Raw genomic sequence first — 26699 nt, 5'->3', positions numbered from 1 at the left:
AAGCATAAGGCAAAGTGCTTTCCATATTACAAGACAAAATTAAAATCAAAGGCCCATACAAGCCCCCTACAACACCCCGCCCTCGTCCCATACCGCAACAAAAACATTTTAGAGCATATAATCAAGTGGCACTGAGCCTGTACATAAACTGAGAAGTTCATTTATGCATGAGTAAAATGTGAATATCACAAAAAATTTGAAGTGTATCTAAAAGCTGGTAAGACAAGCACAATCAAAATATGTTAAGACAAAGTTAAAAACACAATCAAAAAAGTGATATAAAGAGGAAATATGAAACTAATGCAACAATGGAGGAGCACAATAATAAGAGGATCAGAACCTTGTTTAAAAGTGAGTTTGGAGGAGGCGTTTAAAAGCTGCAGTGGAGTTTGCCAATCTCACGCTCCACTGAGATGTGTAGTCTATTGATCTATTCTGTCAATCTGCATCAGAACAGAAACAAAAACACAAACAACCTTCGGGGAAACCCACAGATTTGGGGTTCTATTAACAGTGATTGCTTATTTGTGTTAACATTTCATACTGTGTTGTGAAGAGAGCACATTAACTTCTTGATGGGTGAGGGCCTGAAGAAGAATAAAGTTTAAACACTCTCTGAGATTATTCTCAACACGGTATTTCAATTTATTTATTGCACACCTGGTATTAATACTGAAAGTTCTACTTTATTCTCAACATTTCAACTTTATTTAAAAATCCCCTTTGTTACCCTAATGTGGTCCTAAAACTCATTGTAGTTTTTCTACATGAAGGTCTAGTTCAGCAATGAGACCGACAGACTTGTGGTTGTCACACATGGAATATACCAAACAACCCATCATAGCCCCGCCCACCTTGAACCTGAGTTTAATGAGTCAGAACTGAAAACACCTGTGGAAATGTGCAAGATCCATCAGCTCATGTCCACATTAACAGCCACACTGTGAATTATAGTGGATAAACCTGTTTTTTGCTGAAGATATGGCGAGTATAGATGTACTGACGACAAGGTTTTACTCATTTGACAAAATGTACAGTCAGGATTTGCGTGAATTAAGTTTTGCAGACTGGCCATTTAGAGAGGACTGTAACTGCACACCTGAGAAGGTAAGACGGCTGCAGCAGTAGAGATCCTGTGAAGTCCTCAATAATGTTTATGACTCTTGGTTCATTCAAGAGGGGAACTGTGTGTGGGATGTGTCACAGCTCTAATTTACAGTAACATACAAAGTACATGACTATGGCTGATGAAAATAATTATTGGTAAACCGCAACCCTGTTTACACAGAGATTTAATACCACAGGCCATGACAGCTTGTGATACAGTTAAGCAGGTGCCAGGTTCAGTTTCATCACATCAGATGTTCATTGCACAGACTCTAGTCTCATCATGATAGACAAGCTGCTGACACCTCACTTGATAAGTAACACTGTCTGCCATGTTGCCAACTCTTAACCCCCGACCACGAGCCAAAAGGAGATGATCCTCGGCTTTCAGTGACACTAATCCTCCTGCAGAGAGGGGTCTTTTGTTCTTGAATTGCACTTGTCAACTTAATGACTGAGCTGTCATTTCATGAAATTGCTTCATTTACTGCTTTGTTTTTATTTTTGCTGTAGTCACAAACACGCATGCTACAGATATTAAGGTGTATGTCGTTGTTTTGATTGACCTTGCAGATGGCCAAGGCTGGGTTCGTCCACTGCCCCAGTCACAATGAGCCTGATGTCGCCTGCTGCTTCTTCTGTCTGATCGAGCTCGAGGGCTGGGAGCCAGATGACGATCCCTGGTGAGAAAAGCATTCCTGAGGCTTTACCTTTACCTTACAGAGCTTCATGTAAGCTTTGAGTCACTGAAGAATATTATGCCGGTAGTGAAAGGCGCTGGTTCCCAACCTGAGGGTCTTGACCCCCACAAGGGGTCACCAAAGCTTCACAGCAGGGGTCATGGCGGATTTTTCATTTTATGGGGTGTAAGAAAATGTTTTTAAACAATACAGAACACATCTATATCTCAGTTTTCCTTTAATTTCAAGTAAACTTTAGGGATTTTTTTATTTTTAAACTTGAGAATACTCATAAAGATATAAACTTAAAAGTCAAAAAACTCCCTGGATATCAGCTCAGTGAAGACCTGAATACAAGCTTAATTCACAGAGCCTTCAGTCTGTAAGAGCTAATAGATCAACGGCCAACCATCAGGGAGAAGAAAAAACTGAACTGACTAATAAAATATTGTCAAAATATTTAGTCTTGGGTGCGAGTTTGTAATTAATTTTTGATATAGAGCAGATATAATTTAATTTTTAATTCCTTTGTATGAATTGTATTCATCTATAATTTGGATCACAACATTCAATTTCCACAGAGGGATCTAAATTGATTTCTCATAATAGTCCAAGTTGTAGAATTCATGCTTATCAAAATCACATTTATCTTTTATATTCCAGAAGAGTGTACCACGCTGTGATTCCCTTGATTACTCACTGTTTGAATCCTTTACCATACCCAGCTGGTTGACAGTTCTCTAAATACTAACGGATTCTAGCACATTTGTTTCTTTCTTTATCCTGTTGAGCTGGATATTCAGAAAACAAAGCATTCCTCTGTGTGCCACATTTTGGTCTTCCATACTCTTTTTTTTTTTTTTCCCGCTCAGGTCTGAACACACAAAACGCTCCCCGAACTGTGGATTCTTAACCATGAAGAAAGACTTCACTGAGCTCTCTGTGGCTGAATTCTATAACATGGAAAAGGAGAGGCTAAAGGTCTACCATGTAAGTGTCCCTTCAATGTGTGTAGATTCTGTACAGTGAAGTGGCATTTTGCTTTAATACTTGCATGGTTTGTTCCACATTCTGCTTTTTTTTCTAGAGAAAGGTTTGTCATAAGAAGATGGCGTATCTGCGTGATGACATCGACCAAACACTTGAGAGCCTTAAATCTCAGCTGGACTCTATATGAGAGAAAACAGAATTCCTGATTTTATTACCACACTGACAGCAATAGTTTGACATAACTGTTGTTTTAAAACATCAATAAAGTTTTGAGAAATATTACTCTGTTTGTAGTATTGTCTTTAACCACAAGATGGTGCTTTTGCGTTGAAGCTGCAGTTTTCCCATCAGTAACAAACACTTTCTGGAGTTTCCAGTCTCACTCTCCAAACCTTCACAAAGACGATCTGAAATGAAAGCTCACATTGAGCAGGATTACAATGTGAGCTATATTCCCTCTTTTCAACCAAATACTTACCACTTTCCTGAACGTGCCACCATCCCTACCACCCCTTTTCAAACCTTGACCCTGGACAGATGGCCTGAAGCCCCTCCCTTTCAATACCAACTGTTGCCCCAGTAACATCTGTTACATATAGGGGGACAGTGTGCACTGAGAGGGCTCACCAGGACACTTTGCCTAACCTTGTAAGGAGGACTGAGATTTAGGAAACACTGAAGGATGCTGCAGCAGACAATGGAAATTGTGGAAAAGGTCCTCATGCAATAAACACCCCAAGGAAGCTCTGTCACATTGTAATGCTTCACTGCTCTTATCTAGCAAAGGTTTAATCATAATATAATTTGCCAAAGTTGGTTTAAAGTATTTTGATAACTTAAGTTTTTATTTATTTGAAAATAAACAATTTTATTATTAAACTGTAAACTTACAATGTTGCTGCAATGCTAATTAACAGGAGGTTGGGTGAATGGATGGCTCAGACAAATGCAGGATTTTCACCCAGAGACCAGGGGTCCTGTCTTGTGTGAAACAAAAAGTAAACAGTTTTTTAAAGTTTGGAGTAACTTAAAATTTCATTATGCATGTGATGTTCATTGCATCGCTTCCGTCACCTATCGTATGTGACGTATTTCTTTTAACCCCATCTACCATCTTTTCATAACCCAAACGAAGTAGTTTTATTGCCTAACCCTAACGAAGTGCTTTTTTTGTACCGACGCTTAACCAAACTGTGACCGTTTTGCAACATAAACCACATGGGTTATGTCACATAACTTACGTAACATAGTTAGGTACGATAAGCCTAATGCAGACAGTACTCTCCATCGGTTATACATCTCGTTTTGGAATTAATTGACAATAAACCAAATTTCCCTCTAATTTCCTTTCTATATTTCTCTGTTTTGACAGGTTTTTTGTTGGTCTAAAGTCTTTAGATTTTTCATGTCTTTTATGCAGCAGAAACAGGATTTGGGACTCGATTTATATAGTGAGAATCTCCCTGTGTCTGTTGGGAGGGCTGGGTAGATGGATGGAGTACAGGATTAAAAGATGCTATCCCTTCTCCAACCTTCCACTGTTCTGGATTAATGTCTAATGTAACACTCTGGCCACTGAGCCCAGATCAACTGCTTAATTCTCCTTTATCCGCTCGTTGCAGAGCAAATTGAAGAGAGAATATTTTTAGCCCAAAAAGTAATATACCCATAGGTGATGTAACGATTCCAATGAAACTGTTATGCTTCCATTTCTCAGGGTGTTTTTACTCTCTTAAATCAATTCTATTGTAAGAAATTCCCTCAGTTATTCACATTTTGCTGTCGTGGCCAAAAGTATTCATTTTCATTTGCTTTTTATTCTGTTTAGTTGGCCCTGACCTTGTATGTTTTTTATTTGTTGGACATTTTTCTCCAGGGTAAGAGGGAGGAAAACATACCAGTATTAGAAAGGAGCAAACCATGAAAAAGTACAAGTTGTGGGCCAAACTAGTTGCACTCCTGTAGTCATGATGCAAACAAATAATATTTTAATAATTTACTAATGTATTATATTAATGTTGGCAGGCTTCTTCAGGGTGTGGACAATTTAACATCAGGCTAAGGGACAACACATCTACATTGATGCTGATCAGTATGCAGTGTCCCTGAGAATAAATAAATTAAATGAATTTTTTTTTTAGATATATGTAGTTGTCTTGGTTTTAGAGGAACCAAATGCCAAATATACCAGATAAAAATCCAGTTTACTGATGAGATGCTGGTTTAGGTAAGTGGTGTGGCATTTGCATAAGCACACAGATTATAAGGGGCCTGTTTACAGTAATTGCTAATGTAACTCTAATCAGGGTTTATACCCACATCCCGTGTAAATCCACTTATTTATCTGTGCTCCAGAAAATGAACAAAGAGAGTAGCATGGCGTGACTTCTGTCCCTGAGCGGCACAGATGTGATAGATCAGCTTATCTGTGTGGGAATGGTGCAAAACTGTTGATTTGATTAGATCATGACTGAGGTGGGGACTCGGCTTCATATGTTCCCCCCTCCCCTCACACCACCCCAGTTTTATACCATTAATTAATAACTATAAACCCATTAATCTATTTAAAATGAGTCATTAAGCTAACAGGACTCTGCATTGCACTACTGCACTTATTCTTCTCTGATCTAATTAATACATTGTGACAAAGGGCGCCCTCGTGGCCGCTGCTGCACTTTTCTAATTAATGAGTTTCTGCTAAACAAACTGTAAACAGTGAGTGTAACAGCAGATGGACAAATGGACAGATGTTACTAACAGAAAGTTTACAACCTGAGCTTTCCATCAGCAGGCCCCATCTGTTGCTCCTGCGCCTGGTACCTCCCTCTCTACCCTCCTCCACTGCTTCTCCTCATCAGCATCTCTCACCAAACCCTCTCCCCTGATGCCCCATATACACTGCACTGCCCTAAATGAGTGACATCAGCATGTATCCCCTCGCCTGACCTGGTTTAACCCTTAATAAACGAATGACCAACATATCACATCTGATCACGACATCTCTCTCACTGTACGTTGTTTTAGCTTCGCTGGCTTGTTGCACTCTGAGAGGTACTCGTCAGAATACACAAAGCAGGATAAATCATTATAAATACTGGCAAGACGCAGCACACACATTGTTTACTCGAGTAGAAGTACAGATACTTGTGTAAAAAAGAGAAATATGGATTCAACTAAAAGTGAAAAAGTACAGGCTCTGAAATGAACTCAGAGCACAAAAACAAAAAGTCGCCCTCTGAATGACATTTCTATCAGTTGTTTCTGTGCAAAGACAACTGAACCTCACCTTTCCTCCACACTCAAGTCTGTTTAGTCTTCTTAGGTTTTGTTGTTTTTGTCTTGTTACATGTTTTACATAATTTTCGTTTTAATACATTTTGTCATATCATTTTTGTCTTGTTACGTCTTCTTATGTAATTTTCATCTTGTTATGTCTCATAACGTCATTTTTGTCTTCATGCACTTTATCACATAATTTTGTCCTGTTATATTTTGTAGATCGTTTTTTTGTCTAGTTACATCTTGTTACGTCATTTCCATCTTGTTACATCCTTGTCATTTATTTACATCAGTCGTGTGTGATGCACTGATGCAAAGACCAAGGAATCGTCTTTCCTGTGTTATCCTGTCATTTTAGGTTGAAATCAGTCTTGATGTTGGGAAGGTAGCACGCAGTGACACAAAATAAAAATTATCAATAATTCCCCATAAATACATTAAAACTAAAGTCAGAAGAACAATTTGAAACTGTAAGGAGTAGAAAGTACAGATATTTGTCTCAAAATGTAAGGAGTACAAATAAAAAGTTGTTGGGAAAATTAATACTCTACTTAAAATTCTTAACACACTTAAGTACAGCAACAAAGTATTTGTACTTCATTGCTTCCCACCTCTGAACATTGCCATGTATACAGGCCAGCTGACTGCACAGTGAGCCTGAATCAAAGCCATGTGAATGTGTCTAGATCACGCTGAATTTACTGACAGATTACTGGAGCAAAGGGACACTCCGAGTTACACTCTTCCTTGCATTATAATTAGCAAGAATCTAAAAAACTCTTTTCAGCCTTTTCCTCTCCCTCCTCCACCTCTAATGTTCTCCCACGTCTCTGGCAGCAGGGCATGCTGCCTGCTTTGCGCTCTCAGACACCACGGCCCTCCTACCTTGGCTGTTTTTTGTGCCCTCTTCGAAAGGGACCTCCATCTGTCCCTACACTCAGCCCATTGTGGTGTCCCAAAGCCCAGCAACTTCCACAATGCAGTGGGCGTGCAGAGGGGGGGAGGCAGGGTAAACACGACAGCATCCAGATCCCATTAGAAGCTCTTTAACTCCTACACCCTAATACTCTCAGAGAACTCTGGGAGGAGAAGGCCCACCCCTTATCCTCACACACACAATGTCACCTTTTACATCCACTCCCATAGGTAATGAGGCTGCGAGCTGCCCTCTGTCCTCCCCTCACATGTAAATCTCGTCTTTTCTTTTTCTCTTGCATCATTAGAACAAGCTGCTATATTATATCATTTTCTTTAGCATTATTTCTCTGTAACATAATTATTTGAACTTTCCTTACATATTGTATGGAGGGAACAGTAGTGGACTTTATTTTTTATGTCTTTCTAGACTTCAGATAGTCTAGCCAAGCGGTTTCCAAACTTTTTGATGGCAAGGACCCTCACAATAGATGTACTTAAGACCACAGGGGCCATATTACAGAACCTACAATCTTAAATTAAGATAGGATAGGAGGGGTCTAAGATAGGATTTTTTGGTATTATAGAAAAAACTCCTGACTAACTTCAGGCTACCAGCTATCTTCATCTTATCTTACTCCTCAGGTTGACAAATCCTGAATACTTAATCCAATATCACATCAATTTTTATGTCTACTACCTTGTGACAAAACAACACTACAACACCACTTTTGTACTTTTGCCAACTTTAAGTGTTACTTTTTTAAACATACTAAAGCACACATTAAAACATACAAAAATGTAAAATAACATAATGGATGGGTTAAGTAACATCTGTAAAGAAATCCAAAAATGTTCCTATTAGGAAATTTACATGATTTACATAATGCTAACTTGGGATATTAAAAAAAAAAAGATTTAGCTAAGATGGCAGCTGCAGTCATCACTTTATCCAGCATCCATGAAATGTTAGCTAACAACAGTTGACTCTCAGTACAGTCCTAAGGTCTCTGAATGAAATTGCCCCACTAAGTATGCTATTCAAATAAATGCTTAGCTAGAAGGAGCCTAATCACACACACACACACACACACACACACACAGAAAAACCATTAAGGGTTGTTGATATATCCAGTTAATTTTGCTCAACTTACCTGATTTTTGTTAGTTATTGAGCCTGTTTGTGTAAGGTTAGTGTCAATGTCAAAGTGAAAATCTTCCTGACAAGGTTACTTTATGGCCTGACACATTTGAAAGAAATGTGAAACTATTGTAAACATACTGTACAAGACATGAGACATGAGTGACAGCTTTGTTGGTCAATGGCCGGCACCGAATTACATTAGAGAGTAACTCGGGCTGCACACATTACATCAATAAATTAGTTCTCTGTAATAGTGATAAATTCCAAAATTAGCAACAGATGTAGTCTGTTTAGGAACACCCTGAGCCCGAAATCCAGAAAGCAAGAGTGAGAGAGGAGCTCAAACAAACTATTTACATGTTTGCAGGCAACAGGTGCAATTATAGGTGTTAAACAAACATCACCATTAGCTACTGTTAGTGAACACTAATCTTAGCTACTGTCAGCGAATACTATTTTTAGCTACTGTTGGCTAATACTACTGTTAAATAATACCATCACTACCTAATGTTAGCTAATACTACTGTTAGCTACTGTTAGCTAGTTAGTAAGTTGGCCACTACTACAGGTGGAAAAGTTAAAGTTCAGACTTTATTTAAGATTTTGGGAAGTTAGGATACTTGTGTAATAGACATTTCCTATCTTAATTTAGGATAGGGTCACCGACTTAAGAACTGTCCATCTGCTATTTTTTCCCATAACCCCAATGGTTACCACACTGTTAAGATAAGATCTGCAAATTAGGAAGTTTCTGTAAAAGAAATATCTTGATAGGATTTTTGTCTTAATGAATTCCCTTTTTGTATTTTGTATTTTTAGGTTTGAAGTCAGTGATCTGGGATCAAACTAGATTACAATCAGTCAAAACTAACAACCCTATTTCTTCCCTTGTTGTTTAAACTTCCCAAAAAATGTGATAAAACTTAATATATTCTATTCCCCCTTCTGCTGGGGACCCCCTGCGACTCACCCAAAGACCCCCGTTGATCTCCAGACCGCAGTTTCAAAGCTCTGGTCCAGTCTGATGTGGTGTGGTAATAGATAGAAACAGGGTCAGGAAAAGTTAAAGTTTTATTCATTTATATTTAATTGCTTCCACCATGCCGACCATGACCAACCCAGTCATTATTTTAATGCCCCCCCTCTACCAATCTCTCGGCCTACATCTTCTCATAACACCAGCCTCGCCATCTTTCATTGTTTTCCTCTGTCTTTTCCCACATCTCTTTCTCCATCCATCTCCTCACTCTTTCTTCTACCAGCTGCTCCTCTAAGTCTGGGGCGTCTCTCTTTCGGGGTGCTCCACCTCTCAACCTGGGCACTCATATCCACATGCGCCCCACAGTGTGTGTGTGTGCATGTGTGTGCATGTGTGTGCATGTGTGTGCATGCGCACTGCGGCCCGAGAGGAGGGGGATCACTATGTTCACCCAGCTTAAAGGCAGAGGGATTACCGGCACACAGACACTGATTAAAGCCTTCCAGCGTCCTATGGCCCCATTAATACAATCTTAATCACAATGCTTTATCCCTCTATCTAGCTCCTATGGATCAGGACCTTTTCATTTTAGTGGGAGCCACTCTTGTTTGGCCAATGGATTAAGTGTGCTGCACACTGAAACTAGAATATGTGCATGAGAGGCAAGGAAAGCAAGCAAACTCAAATTTTGTTTTTGTTTTTTACTCGTTTCATAAACTGAATTATTTTATGTTGTCATTAAAAGATGATGAGATGTCATCAGGTTGTTGGCATTACTGCAAAATGTATAATCACCGAAAATATAAACGTCAGGTGGATGGATTATCTTGGCAAAGAAGTGCTCGCTAACTATGTATTTTAATAAATTTGTGAACAAAATTTGGGGGAAATAATTATTTTGTGTTCACAGATGTCTTAGATGATTGTTTTTCACTTCAACTCATGACAAATGAGAACAAAAAAGCTAAAATTTAGCATTAATATTTTTGTTGAGTGTAAAATAAAAAACAAAGACCACAGAAGTTTATGAAAAAAAAGTTGAATTGTAGCATTAATTCTCCGTGGGCTGATATGACATGACCTCACTCCCCCAGGGGACTGAGCTACAGGTCGCACTCTGCTGACTGTCGTCTTGGCCAAGATGGTATCACAGAGCACGTGCTCCCTTCTCATTAAAAGACCCTCTGTCTTTATCATAAGGAAGAGCCACTTGATACACACAATCTGTCTTTGATGCCTGAGCTGGAAGTGATGTTAAAGGTGCAGTGTCGAAGATTCATTGGCAGAACATGGATGAAATGGAATATAATATTAATTAGTGTGTTTTCATGTTTATAATCACCAGACAATAAGAATAATTGTGGTCTTGTTACCTTAGAATGAGCTGTTTTTATCTATACATGCTCTAGATATGGACTTTCACATTCCGCAACCACTGTAGGTTATCCAGCTCCACGCATCTTGCATCCCAGCCGCATCTGACGGATGTAAACGCAACTGTTTCTTTAGACCTCAAGTCTATTTCTCTGACAACACACATACAAACATGAAGATGGTGCCCAAAATGTATTTTATCCACATTTTGCAACCTAGGCGGAGCAGAGTGTGCTCCACAACTCAAGATCAACTCACTCTGCTTCTGTTTAATCCCACAGGTTGGAGACAAGACACAGGACCTTCTTTAACTTTTTCTGCTGTCTTTTAGTGGAAAACTCTATATTTACTGCCAATAGACAATTTCATTCCTAAATCTTAATCTCTCTGCTCTAATCACCAACACCAGTCTGCTTTGAGCGCAGACACAAGCACTCTCTCTTTACTCTTTTCTCTTTTTCTCAGTCACACCCACAGTGCATGCACAAACACACACACTGCAGTCCTCATGCCACAATCATATGTGTTGTGTTGATGGAAAAATAGATCAGGATTATTAACACATCAAAAGAAAACCGCAGACTGCACAGATAGTTTGGCTGCTCATTTGCTGCTGGACACTTTGAAATGCATGGATAAAATGGAGCCTGTAAGACAGATGCTTCAGCGTAGTGTGAATGATGTAGTTGTCCAATCAGGCAAGTGAATTTTTTTTGGGGGATCAGATGAAAATCTGATCCCCACTGCTTCCAGCTCTGCACCTCTGAAATATGTTTGGGAGACCTCCTGTTTTGGGAATTTTCAGTTCTCTTTAGCCCAAGCTTGCTCATTTTTCACAACAAACTCCTCTAGACTTCTGTCACACACAGGTTTTGAGTGTGCTAACCAGACATGAAAGTATTCATGTCCATCACTAATACTACAATTGTCTAGATCCTTTTTGATTGTAAAATTAATTTTTAATCATACACACTGGTACTTTGGGCCAGGATTTTTTGTAGTATTTTACAACTTAAATTCTTTATCATTTTAACAGTATTGATATTTGTTCTTACACCACCTTAAACCTTCAAAGTATTTTAAGCTAATAACATGCATATTTCTTTACTGCATCCTCCGAAATTGTTCCATACAACTGTCACACTACCTCTCCGCCACCGTGGTCGAATCTCCAGAGACTGTCCTGCATCTCTGTGTTTTGTAATCTTGTATCCAAAGTTAATTTACGTGGATTATTTCTATATCCACCCACTCATGTATTTGGACTCAGGAGGATAATCCATACCCTGCCCCCCACCGTTTTTTGCCGTAACAAAACAGCAAAGACACAAAGAGAGAGTGCGCCAGGCAGCTAACTCTGCCAGTAGTTTCTCACAGGCCAAATGTCTGCCTGTGTGTAAAGCAATGTGTCATTCCTATGCCAAGGCTGACACGCAGGAGCAGAGAGGACAAACTCGTGAATGAGGAGCAAGGACCTCCGTCACCTCTGCTGCCCTCTCCTCCTCTTTCCTCCTCTCTTTTTTCCCCCCGACACACTAATTCCCCTTTCCCTTTCCTTCTGCCATCCCTCCATCTCTCTCATGCCCTCACTCTCTTCTCTTCTCTTCTCTTCTCTCTGTCTCTTTCCCCAAATTGGCCCAGCTGTCCATCAGCCCTCCCGCAGCTCCCCCAGCTGTCTGCCCTCCCCAAACGAGAAGCCCCACAACAATACAGGTCACAGGTCAAGAGAAAGAACAGGCTGCGTTCACAATGGACCAGTGGCGCCCAGTAAAACAATCGTTCCCTTTTTCTCTTCCACCCTTTCTCTGCTTTTGCCAGGACTGGAAAAGACAAACCTTTTGGAGAGGTAGCTGAAGAGGGGGGAAGTCCTCTTGGACAACAGCCTCTGAGGCACCTTCCCCTTCGTACAATTGCCTAAAGGACCACAATGATAAACACACTTGAACGCACCAGCTCTTGCTCTCACCTCTCCGTCTTTACACTCCGCCACCCAGCTCTTTGTCTACTTCAAGAGCCATCATGCCCTTCAACATGATCATTAAAGTCAAAACTGAGACTTTTGTCATTAGTGGAGTGATATAAATGTTAGGAACCTTGCCATTTTGAGCTGAATTAGGCATCAGGACATTGTAAATCTGATTGTCTCTGTGCTGAAATTTCAACTTAAAAAAGATTTTATGATATGCACTATGCTGAGGTCACATTATTTTCAAAATGATAAGGAAAAAAGTACCAGATCACTTAATTTATAACATCCATCTGGTGCTTTTCTGTCTTGGAGTTAATGTGGATGAATTCTTTTAAAAAGAGCTCTTTGCCCCACAGTGTTTTGGCATGAGCTACATGGGAAAATGGGACATGTGGGAGCGAACAGCAGAGACTCAGAAAGGCCGCTGCGACACATTCACCTGTTCCCCAGAGCTGTTTTCCCATGGCCCACAACAGCCTCCTGCCTGACCATAGACACCCCGGAGCAAGCCTCTGAATGACATTAAAAAAACACACACACACACACACACACACACACACTCTCACATATCCTGCAACAGATCTCTATCGTTAGGCCATGAAGTACTCCTTTGTTCCAGTAATTTAGTCTTGCACACTTTCATTTGTTTTAAATGTGCCCTTGTTCTTTATTGTGAAATGAAATAAAGCCAGTTAACATTGATTTCCTTTAGTCTGAGATTTGTGTAATGAAGTTGTTTCATATAATAGGCCTACCAAATCTAAGTATGGACAAATGTTCTCACACTACTTGTTAGAAACCTGCACAACATACAATACTAATTCATTAAAACACCTGAAACTGAACGTGTTCAAAGGGAACTTTCATAGTGTTAGTGCGATAGATAAGCTGGCACTGATTCCCCTGTTAAAAATAATTAAAGTAACTGGAATTTAATTTACTTAATTTGGATTTTGTGGTGAAATTACAGAAAATAAGCAAACTTACTCCTTTGACTTGTGATGTCTTAAGTAGGATGTAAGTATTCCAGTCAAACCACCACCATACCACATGACAGATGTAATGTGAAATGCAAAATCAAGTCTATTTTAATGGAAAATTCTCTGCATTATCAATATTTAACTGGTGTCCACATGAATAGAAGTATTGGAGCTGCATATAGGTATCATCCTGTATATTGTTGAACTGAAAGTTTAAATACACTAGTGCAGCAACTAATGATTTTAATTATTTTAATTGTTGATTAATCTGTTGATTATTTTCTCAATTAATCGATTAGTTGTTTGGTCTATAAAATGTCAGAAAATGGTGAAACATGCTCAAGATGACGTCTTCAAATGTCTTGATTTGCCCACAACCCAAAGATTATTAGTTTACTGTCACAAAGTTGTAAACAAACCAGAAAATATTCACTCAAAGCACTCAAACCGATTAACTGATTATCATAATAGTTGACTATTAATTTAATAATCGATTTATAATCGATTAATCATTAAACCTCTAAAGTACACGATGGCAACATTTCAGAAGAAAACACATGGCAAATATTGTTACTATGGAAATAGCATATAATATAAGAATATTTATTCAATTAAGTGCGAAACAGCAAAATATTTACAAACAGTACAGTATGACAAAAAATTGTGACACCAAAATGAACAAGTACCTGAAAGACCTCAAATAAATAATTTAAATACAGTACAGCTGCCAGTGACTGGCAACAAACCAAGAAGACAGTGAAACAAAAAGTGTGCTGAGAAAAATATAAAAAGGACAAAGACGTTATCAAAATAAATATTAAATACAGATATAAATAAATGCATTGCTTTTTTCTTATGGTGAGGGGGGCATTGGTTGCAGGCCTCAGTGCACAATTTATCTTTAGGTTGGATGACTTTTTGATCAATTTCTTTCAAATCTAAAAAAAACTTTCTCATGTTTTGTTCAATCCCACAGAAATCTTTTCTGCGTAACCGATTTGGTAGAATAATCCTTAGTCATTCTATAACAGCTGAGGGGGCAACTTCTCCAAAAAAAATATAATCCAAATACCAACATATAATCATAACAAAAAAGAGAATAAATAAAATATTAAAAGTTATGGGTGCGTGTTTGTATCAGGTAGATTGAGTTGAGGTGTTGAGTCTCTCTGAGCATTCAGCTCTCCCAGAGTTCTGGACAACTTAAATGCAAACCTTTTTCTCTATACAGTCAGAACCACAGTCTTCGTTTTTACAGCAGTTTATTCATCCAGGCCAGTTTCACAGCAGAGTCAATGACTGGTCCTCTCTACTGTTCAGAGGGTGCCCATCTGAGAGGTGATCAGATGAGGGGGGGTGAAGGTATCAAAGGCCACGTCCAGGGGTAGCTCATAGCGTGAAGCCTGAAAAAGTGGGTGGCCCTGCGGTGCCCCTGGTAGGCCGCCAGTCGTGGAAGTGGGGTAATGGTGGGATGAGAGGTAGTGGGCATGGTGGCCAGGGTGGGGCGTGTAGTTCCTCTCTGACTCATGGGGTGAGGGCTCTTGCTTCAGGGCAAAGTTGCCACTGATGCTCAGAGGGGGAGTCAGGGGCCCGTCGTACGGAGGGGTGCCGCTGCTGCACTCGTTAGGGGAGGGGTTGTCGTAAACCGACCCCTTGAATCCCTTCATATGGAGGAGGTGGGAAGCCTCCAGGGAGCCATAGGGAGGGCTGGGAAGGCCTGGAGAAGGGTAGCTGAGGGGATGGCCAACCTGACCCCCCATGCCACCGACCCCGGGGCCTCCACACTTGTCCTCCAGTTTGTTGAGCATCATTGGGCTGGGTCCCAGTTGCAAGCACCCGGCCACGAGGTTACTGGTGGGCTGAGACAGACCTTTACACAGCATCTCTACAAAGCCGTGGCTCTCTGGGGACTGGCCGCTCTCCAGCACTTCTGACAGAGCCCAGATGTAGTTGCGGGCCAGCCGTAAAGTCTCAATCTTTGACAGCTTCTGTGTTTTGGAGTAGCAGGGCATTACTCGGCGCAGATTATCCAGGGCGTCGTTCAGCCCGTGCATACGTGAACGTTCCCTGGCGTTGGCTTTGACTCGCCGGGCACGAAACCTCTCCTGTCTAGCTTTGGTCATCTTCTTCTTCTTAGGGCCTCTCCTTTTGGGAGCATTTTCTCCATTTGGTCCAATCTCATCATCATCATCCTCCTCCTCTTCTTCCTCCATATCCTCGCTGCCCAGTTCTGTGCAGGAGCGGATTCGGCCCCCTACGGTCAGGCTGTGGCGGCCCCTCATCTCTGGGCTCTCCTCTCCGTCCTGAGAGCTGGCGTCCTCCTCCTCCAGCCAGCCAAGGGAGCTCACCAGCTCACTCATATTGCCGCTCTTTCCAAAAGGTTTGGTCATCATTTTGATCTGAAAGAAACACAGCACAAAAACATAGTCAGTCAACAGATACAACCTCTGAAGTTTCATATCCATACATGTAAATGCATGATTCTACTCCCTAATAATGATACAATCTCATATTGTGATTGATTGGGGATGGGAAGTAGAAACAGAGCCTGATAAATAGTGATTGAGAGCTCCTGTCCCATGAAATACAGAGTGAGGGCTCTCATTTCAGCACTGCAGTGTGGACAGCTCTGGCTGCTCTTCAAGAGCTGGTGGTTCATATCTAACAACATACTCAAGCTATGAGAAAGAAACATTCTGATTTTAAGGAATAGATGGGGCTTTTTATTTTCTTTTTTTTTTCTTTTTTTTGATGTGGTGGCTGAATGGTCTCCTGCTGTTATGCTGTAGTCGCTACAGAGACGCTGTCAATCTGGGACACGACGGGATTTACTCAGCATATAAAGCTCAAAGATTAAATAGGCAACATACAATTCAACACACATGTGGACATGTGCACATTCTGGTTATAACGTTAAAGACGACTGGATTTCTCGTTTGTTTGTTTTTTTTTTATTTGACATCTTCTTGCAGAATAAATAAAATATTTAATAATAAATAAATCAACCGTTGTAAGACATTGTTTTTTTTAAGTGAAATGCATACCTCAAACATGTTTTGCTTTTGTTTTGGAAAACTGTCCCAGTTAATTAATGTGCACTAATGCGTTTAAGTGGGGCAGATTACTGAAATTTATGAATTCAGAACTTTAGACACGCTATTGTGTCTGGATTACACACCACTGAACCTAAAGCAAATTCAAGAGCACTGCAAATATCATACTTTTATTTCAGTTTATTGAGAGCGATTATAAATTCTTTAAATGTACTTTCAAGCGATTTCCCGTTTCTTTGAAGGAAACACACGTGCACCAAGAAGTGCATGAGCTCAAAAATTAGATTCAAATAAGATCTTTATTGGATCTTTTTTTTTCTTTTTACTGGACTAATAATGAACCAATTAGCTTAACTCACCTGTCTGGAATCACCGCTCGCTCTACGTAAAATAACAGAGAAAACGTGGCTAATTAACTTCAGTTCAGCAACTGAGTGATAAATCCAGATCCGCTGCGTTTCTGTCTTCGTGCGTCCACCAGTGTCCCAGACTCGTGTGATCCCTCAGACAGCCATCAGCGCGCCTGGAACTTTCATCCTCAAATGGCACGACAGGGCTGGTTTTTTTTGCCTTTAGCTGGGTAAAACCCGAGTTAGCCCCTCCCTCGGCCGCCCCACCCACCATCAACTCATCCAAACGCGCGTGGCGGGCTCGTGGCCAGAAGTTTCCCCATCCATGGTAAATGAGTCCGCGCGCCCGAGTGCACGTGCGGGCAGTGTTTTATTAGTACATCGGGAGGTCCTGCAATTCTGGGTGGCAGTCGGGGAAGAAATGCGCACACACTGGAGAACTCTTAACACACCTATATGTCCATAATTAATGGTAAGGACACATGTAAGGAACATATCTGATGTTACATTTGAACTTTACGTTCAGATGCTCAAATCTAAGACTTGCAAGTTTTCATCAGCCACAGATTATTTAACCAAATGGCACAAAATTCAGTTTGCCCAGCTGCATTTCACCCTCATAATCTGCCAGCAAACTACTGACAACTGCGTATTTATTCGTGAATTTTAATAGCTAACAGCGGTGGTGGAAAGTAAAAAAGTACATGTAATCAAGTATACCTCTGAGATACTTTACTTGACTATTTCTGTTGTATGATACTATGGAGGTAGTAGAATGAAAGTAGTACTCCACTACACTTATGTGATAAGTACAGTTACTAGTTACTTTGCAGATTCAGATTATAACACAAAATAAAAAAAAATAACTAATTACCCATTATGTACAGTATTATTATAGATTAATCTATTATTATTAATCTATTCAACTATACTTTACTATATTATATTATACATTAATACATCACTAATGATAAACAAGTAATATAAAACTGAAATGGGCCATTCTGCATAATGGGGTCATTTGTTTTTATTTTAAGTACATTTTAATAGTAATAAGTTTGTACTTTTACTTAAGTACGACTTTGAATGCATGACTTTTACTTGCAATAGGATAATATGTGTAATGTGGTAGTCATACTTTTATACACTCACTTTACAATATCGAATTACTTTTTTTCACCACTGCCAATAGCAGAAACGAGAGCCAATATTTCTGTCTTCACAGTACAGTCATTATTTCTTAGTCATCAATATTTTTCTGAACCTCTATATGTCTCTATACAGAATTTAACGGTCACAGATTTAACGTCTATACCAATCTGGGATCATGTTTCATAATCTTTACCTTCCTTCTAAAATCGACATTCGACTTCATCTTATTTATCTTCACACTTTTTAATGTGGGACCAACCAAAGGATTCCACCGTTCTGTTTCAATGCCATCATGTGTTAACTATTTTCATCGATTGTCTATCTCTTCATTAGTCGGCTGGATTAGGAATTTTCCACTTAATTAAACACAGTGTAGGCCTGCATGGTCTTCACTGCGTAAAGAGACGCTCCTCCATGTGCGCGTATTTAAGTGATTTTGACAGCTTAGTGTGCAGAGAGCAGGTGTGTGCGTTGTTCAGCCAGTCATTCAATTGTTTTCTTCCATTTTTAGCGTCGTATTCTGCCCCCCAAGGGCTATCTGATTATAGAATTGATTGGTGTTATAATGGACAAACAGGTACTTATGGTATTCTTAAAAACAAGGCTGAGTAATATAAGACTGTATTTTTACAGCTAGCATCAATGATATATTAATTGTTAAGACACCCTGATGGAAAAAACGTTTAAGTAAGAAAATGTTAAATTTTGGCATGCACTCATCAAGTGTGTTGATTAGTATCAACTTGAAGTTTGCTATTATGGAACAACTTTGTACTAAGTATATTTTGGTTGTAAGTAATTTTTTTTAAAAAGCACAATTTTAAGTTTATTGAGTATACTTTAATCTGCTTAAGAGGAACAACTTCAATTACTAGGCTACATAAAGCCTATGCTACTTAAATAAATTTCTAAATACGCTTCTAATTCAGTGAAATTAAAGTACACTTTAATAAAACTAATACAAACGACTTGATAATAATTCTACTTTTCAAAGTAAACTAACTTACCACTCACCAGTATTTGCAATTTAGTATACTTTTCAAAAGTACGCTATTGTACAATTATGAAACACTTACAATAAAGTATCGCTTCTTGTAAGTATATATCACTTTAAATAATGCAGAATTAATGTATTTATTTTTAGTACACTGAAGTTGAACTTTTAATGACACCCATTTTGAAGTACACTTATAAAGCAAACTTTAAATATGCTTATGTAAAAGTACAAGTATACTTGAAATAACTTTTGTATTAAGTTATAGTTTATTTACTTTGTTTTTTTGAATGATTAAAGTTCAACACTGACAATGACCCTAGAGACGTGACTTTCCAACACAGCCCGTGAAGGTCTTGAAACGACTCTATATGGTCTTTATTGTTTACATACTAATCGTCTCTCAAGATTGAGCATTTTCCCCAGTTTTGACAACAAATGCTTCGGCATAATAAACGGCCTCAGTGGTCGTGCGTGGCGGCCCGCGGCTCAGTGGGGGGCTTTTGTCATCACTCGTCATTGACAGCCGGGGTCTCGCGAGTCGCACGTGCCCCCGCATTGATCCCATTGTGCGCGCGACTGCGCACAGCTGTGCTCGAGACTGAACTGTTGCCAGTTTCTCTGCGTGTCTCTGAGTGTTTCTGAGGGCGAGATATGTTTCTGAGTCCTGGAAATCACGTGGCTGATCGGCAACATGGCGTAAAAACAGGCACTTATCCAACGATTTATTGAACAGACCCCAACAGATGGCTGGGTGTAGGAAGCGTTGGGGGTGGGGGCATCTGTTGCTTGGGTGCTCACGCGTCACCGCTTGGCCAAGATGATGTCTCGTGCTGAAACAGCATTTATCCGCCTTGCTAACGGCCCTAATCACTGCTGGTCAGTGCACCGGCCATAAAGGCATGTGGACAGAGAGACGAGAAATATGTCCTCTGTGCTTGTTTGTTTCCAGATAAGAAATCAACTAGAAATACATTTTAAGGATAAAAAAAGTTATTGCAAGTATACTTGTATTTTTTTTTCTTATTTAGGTGTCATTAAGTTCAATTTTGATGTACTACAAATAAATAAACAAATTCTGCAATACTTAAAGTTGTATTTGTATTACAGGAAGTGTAAGAGTATACGTGTACTTTTAACAAGTGTACTAAATCGACCCTTTCTTAGTCCTTCCCTTTTTGCTCTGTGATCCAGCAGAGGCAAAGTCACACCCTTTCTGGTGTGCAACAAGGGACCTTAGGAAAAAATATGAACAGCAGTCCTTTCAGCAGTCCTTTGTGTTCCTGTTTGAATTGTGCCATGAAATATTCTTGTCAGTTTAAAACATACTTTTACAAGATAATACAGTTGAAATATGTGGTAGGTATAGGACAAAGTTTAGTTTAGTTTAGTTTAGTTTAGTTTAGTTTAGTTTAGTGTGAAACCACTCAGTGAACTTCGTGTCTCGTCTCACACAATATACATCACCTTCAACAACATGGTCGTTCCTTGTAACATTAACTTACCTGAAGTGTTTTATTCAGTGTTTCCTGGTCCTTTTATCAGCTGGGATGCAAAAGAACAAATAGGGCCCACTGCACGTGTTATACAAGCAGACATTGTAGCTTCATATTAGGTTTTGGACCTAATACCTAAACCTTTTCCTACAAAACCTATATGGTTATATCTTAAGTTAGCTAATATTCTAAATAGCAAGCTTATGTTAACAAAATGTTGTTTTTCCGCTCAACATACACAAACATAGCACATAGCACAACTAAGCAGTGGAAAGAGGAGAGGAAAAAGTTGACAAGTTACCAAGCTTGTCTTTGGGGCAAAGAGTATAAAGGAGTGGGACTTATGCTGCGTTCAAGTGGAACTCATGAACTCATAATTACAACAAAAACTTTTCTACAATTCAATTACAACTAAAATATATTTGGTACAAAATTTGCTTTTTCCAAACTTAAAATTAACGAATCGTGTGAAGCATACATGTAAGTGCACTCTGCTAAAATTTAATATACTTAGCCTTTTTTCTTTTTTGCTTTTTTTAACCAGGGTTGCCCCATGTGATCCAGACATGGCATTTGCGTGTACAGCAGCAACTCCAGACTAATGTGATGTGTCCAAAGCTCCCCAGGTACATGCACCCCTACCCCCCAAACACACTACTCTCTGTCCCATGAGTGTGAGCATGGCCTCCAACACACCTGCAGCCAGCACAGGGAATTGGAGCCTGGCAGTCTCCCACAATCCCCATCGGTTTCCCAAATGACTCACTGACTGACTGGGAATTGTGTCCTGCTCCCATTTAAGCTGTAACATAGATAGCCAGCCTTCTGGAAGAGGTCATGGTGGACACATCTGATCTGAACCCACAAGTTTTGCACTCCATTACTGACTTAAGCGTGTCACTACCATATGTAAAGTGTATACAGGCATGATACACTGTAAAAATCATGCAGGAATGTAGTTGAATCAACTTTTTTTTCTCCTTAACTTTTTGTAAATATACAAGTTACATTCAAGTTATTTAAACTTAAAAGTATTAATTGTCAGAACACTTCAGAACTTAAAAACATGCACTCTTCTAACTTAAAGCATTTTGACTTGAAATTATGAATTGAACAAGTTAATGTGCTGCACAGAGTTCAATTAACTCATTAAATTAGACTTCCAAATAAATATGATCAGTATATTAGGAGAATTCTCAGCATGCATTGTTTAAGAGTTAAAACTCTCCTGAGACCATTATTTTTATACTTTAAAGAAAACATATGATGGAAACCTGCTGTGTGTCTCTAATACTTACAATAAGTAACAGTTGCTTGTTTTCATGATAATAAAAACAGCAATAAATTCACTGCAAGCAGTTTCACATGTCTTGGTGCCAGTTCTGAAGCAAAGTAGTTTGTGTAGCTGAACAGTTGTTGGTTAATATGTTAAGTTTATTGAACATATTTTCTCAAGTGCCAGTAAATTAACAAAAACAAAATTACCCCAACTTTACTTTTCAAATTCTGTCAACTTAAAAACAAATAGTTTGTTTTTACAGTGTATGACATGGCCCCGCACAAATGGCAACCAAAATTACTTCAACTTTTCTAGTCTCATTAAAATGCCATTAATATCATATAAAAACTTTCATTTAAGAAATCCAAGTTGGGGGAAAGTACTAAAGATTACTGAAATTGTGATGCCACAATTTCCCATTCCAGCCCATATTAAATAATTGATTAATGTCTGTCCTCTTGTCTGATGTCCACGTAAAGGGGATTGTGCTGCTGATTGTGTTTTACATGGAGTTGGATGTGCTACAGTGCATGTGCAAAAGAAAATTCAGCAAATTAATCTCAGGGTACATGTGATGACAATGAAGATGAGCCACCGATGATGACCAGCAATGCATAAGTTTTACTGAAAAGCTAACTTGTCTAATTTTATGTTCAACATTGCCAAATTGTCAGTAATCAACATAAATGCTGGCAGTTACAAATATTTATAAAGTAATATAGAAGTGCTATTTCAAGTGACTTTAAGTGATATTTAAATGATTTTGTTTTAAATCTGTTAATCAGTGCCAATGTTTATATGGATTAGCACAATTTGTGTATATAATTATACTAATTTAGTGATGTTGATTATATTTTAGGAAGCAAAAAAGTGGTACCAGGTTATGATGAAAACACCTTTGATCCACCACTTGGACCTTTTAAGACTTTTTATATGTTATATAGGACACTTTCATGAGTTATAAACATTTGCCAGATTTTCTGTTGCATTTTGTGTGAGGCTTTACACTTTTGTGTAAAATGCCTGGACTAAAAGATTCAGATGAAAAATCTGTGGGTATTTTGTTACTTTTGGTGGCTAAAACTGGTTATGATGCATGTTCAGTTTAGACATGAGCTGTACAAAAAAAGTAGAGTTGTATTTGAAGATTTGGCCAAAGGAGCACCAGTCTTACATTCTCTATTTAAGTGCTGTTGTTGTTGTTATTAATGGGGGTAACCCCCTTCCTTACAAAAACCACTGCCACAAGTGAGTTGTCTCTCGCTTGTGTCCCCAGGGACTCAGAGTGGAATGGGAGGGATTCGTGCGCTGTGCTGACAGATGGGTCCTTGTTCCTGTCTTTTTCTTCATCTCTATCTCCCTCTCCCCTCTTTCGCTAAAACACAGACACACTCACACACACCAACACTGCACGAGTACAATAGGAATTAAAGCTCTACACACATGCTCCCTGGACCGCTCCTGAAAGCTGAGCCCCTTGTAGTGATCATAAAAGATGGAGGGAGCGTGGATTTGCAAGAGGGGCTGGCACGGTGGTAAGGAGGTGGTGGGGGTGATGTGGCACAGGATGGTAAGACTAGAGAGGTGAGATTGTATTGCTGCGAAACTAGAAATAAAAGTTTGGTTAGGGCAACATTTTTTTGTGTTCACATTTTATCTGCAGCACTTTTAACAAACAACAAAGTTTCTAAAGTGAGTTTATTCAGTGCATACACACTCAAGTTATTCCCATTTTATTTGTGTGTGTGTGTGTGTGTGTGTGTGTGTGTGTGTGTGTGTGTGTGTGTGTGTGTGTGTGTGTGTGTGTGTGTGTGTTAAGAAGTCCCAGGGCTCAGTTCTCTCCATTTGCTGCTCACTGAGGCTGAATATAGTTACATAGCAGACTTTCCTGAGGGAGAGACTGACAGGCCTACTGACTCTGCTGCTCACAGGGGGACATCAGTGGTCTCACACAGACACACACAGCCATGAATCATGGACTTTTAACCTTTGTTAGCGGTTTGATCTAACTGATCATTCCACCATTTGTTCATTTTCATCTGAAAACATATTGAAAGACAATTTATAATGACCTGTCTTCATACCTAAGTGATAAAATAAGTTTATTGCCAGTGACTTCCGAAATGACCATGTGACCAGTGGAGATCACCAGGAACAGGCACACCAGACCTTATTAACATGCAGCATTTAAAACAATGTATGTACTCATATGAACATAATCCCTCTAAATTATCACTTATGACCTACTAGAGGTGTTTGGTGGTATCTGTATCTGCAGAGACCCTGCCCTCTGCCTGTATTTTCTTATTTTCTCACGTTTTACTGTGTTCAGGATACTACTTTGGCAGTGGAAGCCCACAGCCAAAACAGTGCATCTTGAGGTTGGGACTCTATAAAAAATGTAGTCACTGATGTCTACATCACTGTCTCCATCTCTTCCCACTGCTCTCTGTCTGTGAGAGCTGCAGAAAGAGTTTTACAAACATACACACACAAAGATAGAGCAGACTGAGGATCACTTCAGCTGTATTCACACGAAATCAGGCATTGTGCAGACGTGTGGGTGTCTTTTTTTGTGCTTTAAGTGTGAAACAGTAAGAAATTTTTTTTTGTTGTTGTTGTTTTTACTTCTCGCCATCTCTTCTGCTTGCTGAGCTGAGGTGGAGGGACCAACTCTGAATGGTGCATTTGGAGGCAATGTTTCAGATTCTACCTAAGTGCATTACATGAGTCATGTGACCTAGGTCTCTTCATGTTAAACACTTGGTTAATGTTAACTGTCACAGCTTGGATAGGTTCAGGGCAACAAAACCACTTCGTGATCTTTAGGAAAAGACCATGGTTTGGGTTCTGGTAAGTAAGTCGCTTGACAAAAGTGAGGTACACGATGTAACTTAAGTAACTTAGAACTTTAAATTAGTCAATGCTGACTGTTGGTTTCACACAAGACACAAACCCTGGTCTCCTGAGAAAAATAGATTTTCTTCATACACTGGTGTTTTTCTCTATGTGTAATTCGAATTGTATTAACCCTGGAGGTTTCTGCAGAAATGGAAGTGTACAGCTGCCACGTTTTTACTGGCAGCCACCTGCAGCCAGTTACATTAAATCTTTGCATATGAACACACAAGACACATGATAGCTGTATGTGTGTGAATTAATGCCCCGCAGACAAGTGGACAAGTATCTTTATCTTCTTATGCAGGAATATAATAATATAATATAATATAATATATAAGTTTGACTTCACACCTGCACATACATTTTTTGGAAAATGGCTTGCCTTAACCATAAAACTATGATGTCAACAACTTACAGGGCTCCCCTGCTTCACAAAGTGAGTTTTGATAAGATCTAGCAGCATTTCATCCAGGCGATATGAGCAGATTGTTTGCAGCTTATTCTTCTTCCTTTGGGCTAATGGATTTGGAAGACATTCCAATCGGGCAGAAATGTAGCTACAGAATGGGAATCAGGCCTGAGGGCAATTCTCACTAAGTGGGGAGAGAGCCATTAAACAAAGGTGCCTGTGGTTTCATATTCAGGATACTTTACAACCTCCGTCCCAGGACATCAACAGTGTTTTTGGGTGTGCTGTTAGAAGGGGGCAGAAGAGGGGGAGGAGGATCCATCTGCCACGCTGCTGGTCCTCAGGGAGACGGGCATATCCCAGGGGTGTTTTGGAGAGAGAGGGGCTGAAAGGATTACACCCAACCACTAATCAACGACGGTAATCTGTGGGCCCCCGTACAAAATCCCCTCCGATCCAAACAACAATTTGGGACAGAAGATAAAACCTTGGTGTACAGGGACGTCTAACTGATGTTGAACAACCTGACAAATCCAAGGACAAATACAGGTGATTTTTAATTGGGAGACTCCACTGTGGAGGTGTGATTGGCAAAGAGCCATGGTGTCTCTGTGATCAGGTGCGAGTGTCCCACAAGTGGCCCAGTCTGATTCCCAGTGTGACCATTATGCAAATACAGCAACTAGACAAGCCTGCAACATAAATTAGTCTAACGGATAAAAGCACTTCTCTAATCAAATCAGATTGCGAACGGCTATTCTTGTATATTAGTGTATATGTGACCCAAAATACCCAAATACTGATCAATTTCTAAATTTACAAATGTTTCATGAGTGTTTCACGTGATAGTTTTTGGTCACATTTTATTTTAGAATACACTAATACGCAAAAAGCTGTGCTTTGTATTAAAGTAGACAAAATCTAGACACACAACTTCTTTATTAGACAGTAATCATACCTTAACTAGACGCTGTACAACTAATGGCACATTAGTAAGAAGTAAAAAGCCATAATTTGTATAATATCAGACAAAAACTGGCTGTAATATGTTCATTATTAGACAGTATTAGACCCTTTATTAGACCCTTACAAGCCTTTGGTCTTATTAATGTTAATGTACTGAAAAATAAAATGTGACAGAGTTTTCAATTAAACAGTAAATCTTTTTTTTTAATTTAGAAGCCAGAAGTTGCTTTTATTTATCTTTATAGTCTTGAAGATGAACTTCTAACAGCTGATTCCAAGGTGAGCCCTGCGGAGCAGCTTTCCCTGAGCCTTTCAAAGACTTTGTCACAGCAGGAACCTACATAAGGTGCAGCTGCTGACCTGCTGTCCTGGCAGGTCTCCCCATCCGGTGTAAGAATAGCAGGGAATCAAGTTGCCACTAGTTTCATGGTCCCTTGTCAGTATGGTTTTGATGTCTAGGGCTGGGGTGGGGTCTGGATCTGGTAGTGGTGGTGGGTTTAAAGCTCCACAGGACTATAGAAGAAGCTGCCTAATGATGGTGCCAGTCCTCCAGGGCATAGGGAACTGGAGCATCCTGGCCTGCATCTCCTCTACCTCCTGCAGAATGCCCATTGGCTAGGCAGCCTCTAAGCTCCCTCTCCCCACAGCCTCATTGTTTAGTGGGCCCGGCACTGTCAATATT

At 39.6% G+C, this 26699-nt stretch overlaps 2 protein-coding genes across 3 annotated transcripts; one reads left to right on the top strand and one right to left on the bottom strand.

The window, feature by feature from the left end:
• Window positions 1-876: 876 nt before the first annotated feature.
• Window positions 877-12386, top strand: birc5b (baculoviral IAP repeat containing 5b). 2 transcript variants are annotated; one of them, XM_084719991.1, is made up of 4 exons: window positions 877-1107; window positions 1681-1790; window positions 2660-2773; window positions 12263-12386. In XM_084719991.1, the coding sequence occupies exons 1-4, from the start codon at window positions 982-984 to the stop codon at window positions 12384-12386; spliced, it is 474 nt and encodes a 157-aa protein (XP_084576117.1). In that variant the 5' UTR covers window positions 877-981. The 2 variants fall into 2 exon arrangements, with proteins under 2 accessions (XP_084576117.1, XP_084576118.1); XM_084719992.1 differs by lacking the exon at window positions 12263-12386 and adding an exon at window positions 2875-3059 and having other exon boundaries at window positions 886-1107; window positions 2660-2777.
• A 1613-nt stretch (window positions 12387-13999) lies between these two features.
• Window positions 14000-17026, bottom strand: neurod4 (neuronal differentiation 4). Its single transcript, XM_084720993.1, has 2 exons — window positions 16830-17026; window positions 14000-15816 (listed from the first exon to the last, which is right to left on the bottom strand). Exon 2 carries the CDS (start codon window positions 15808-15810, stop codon window positions 14734-14736), a length of 1077 nt encoding a protein of 358 aa, XP_084577119.1. The 5' UTR covers window positions 15811-15816; window positions 16830-17026; the 3' UTR covers window positions 14000-14733.
• Window positions 17027-26699: the final 9673 nt, after the last annotated feature.

Source organism: Lutjanus erythropterus, chromosome 6 (genome assembly GCF_056507025.1).
Source record: "Lutjanus erythropterus isolate fLutEry1 chromosome 6, fLutEry1.hap2, whole genome shotgun sequence".
NCBI classification, from domain to species: domain Eukaryota; kingdom Metazoa; phylum Chordata; class Actinopteri; order Lutjaniformes; family Lutjanidae; genus Lutjanus; species Lutjanus erythropterus.
The sequence above is the reverse complement of the archived record's forward strand: the minus strand, read 5'-3'. Positions and strand labels throughout refer to the sequence as shown.

Excerpts from the sequence above, each read along its gene's own strand:
- neurod4 (XM_084720993.1), bottom strand. The coding sequence starts at position 15,810 with ATGATGACCAAACCTTTTGGAAAGAGCGGCAATATGAGTGAGCTGGTG.
- birc5b (XM_084719991.1), top strand. The coding sequence starts at position 982 with ATGGCGAGTATAGATGTACTGACGACAAGGTTTTACTCATTTGACAAA. Across the intron at positions 1,108-1,680 it reads GTAACTGCACACCTGAGAAG|ATGGCCAAGGCTGGGTTCGT; the intron begins GTAAGACGGCTG and ends TTGACCTTGCAG. Across the intron at positions 2,774-12,262 it reads AAGGAGAGGCTAAAGGTCTA|CCACCCTTTCTCTGCTTTTG; the intron begins CCATGTAAGTGT and ends CCTTTTTCTCTT.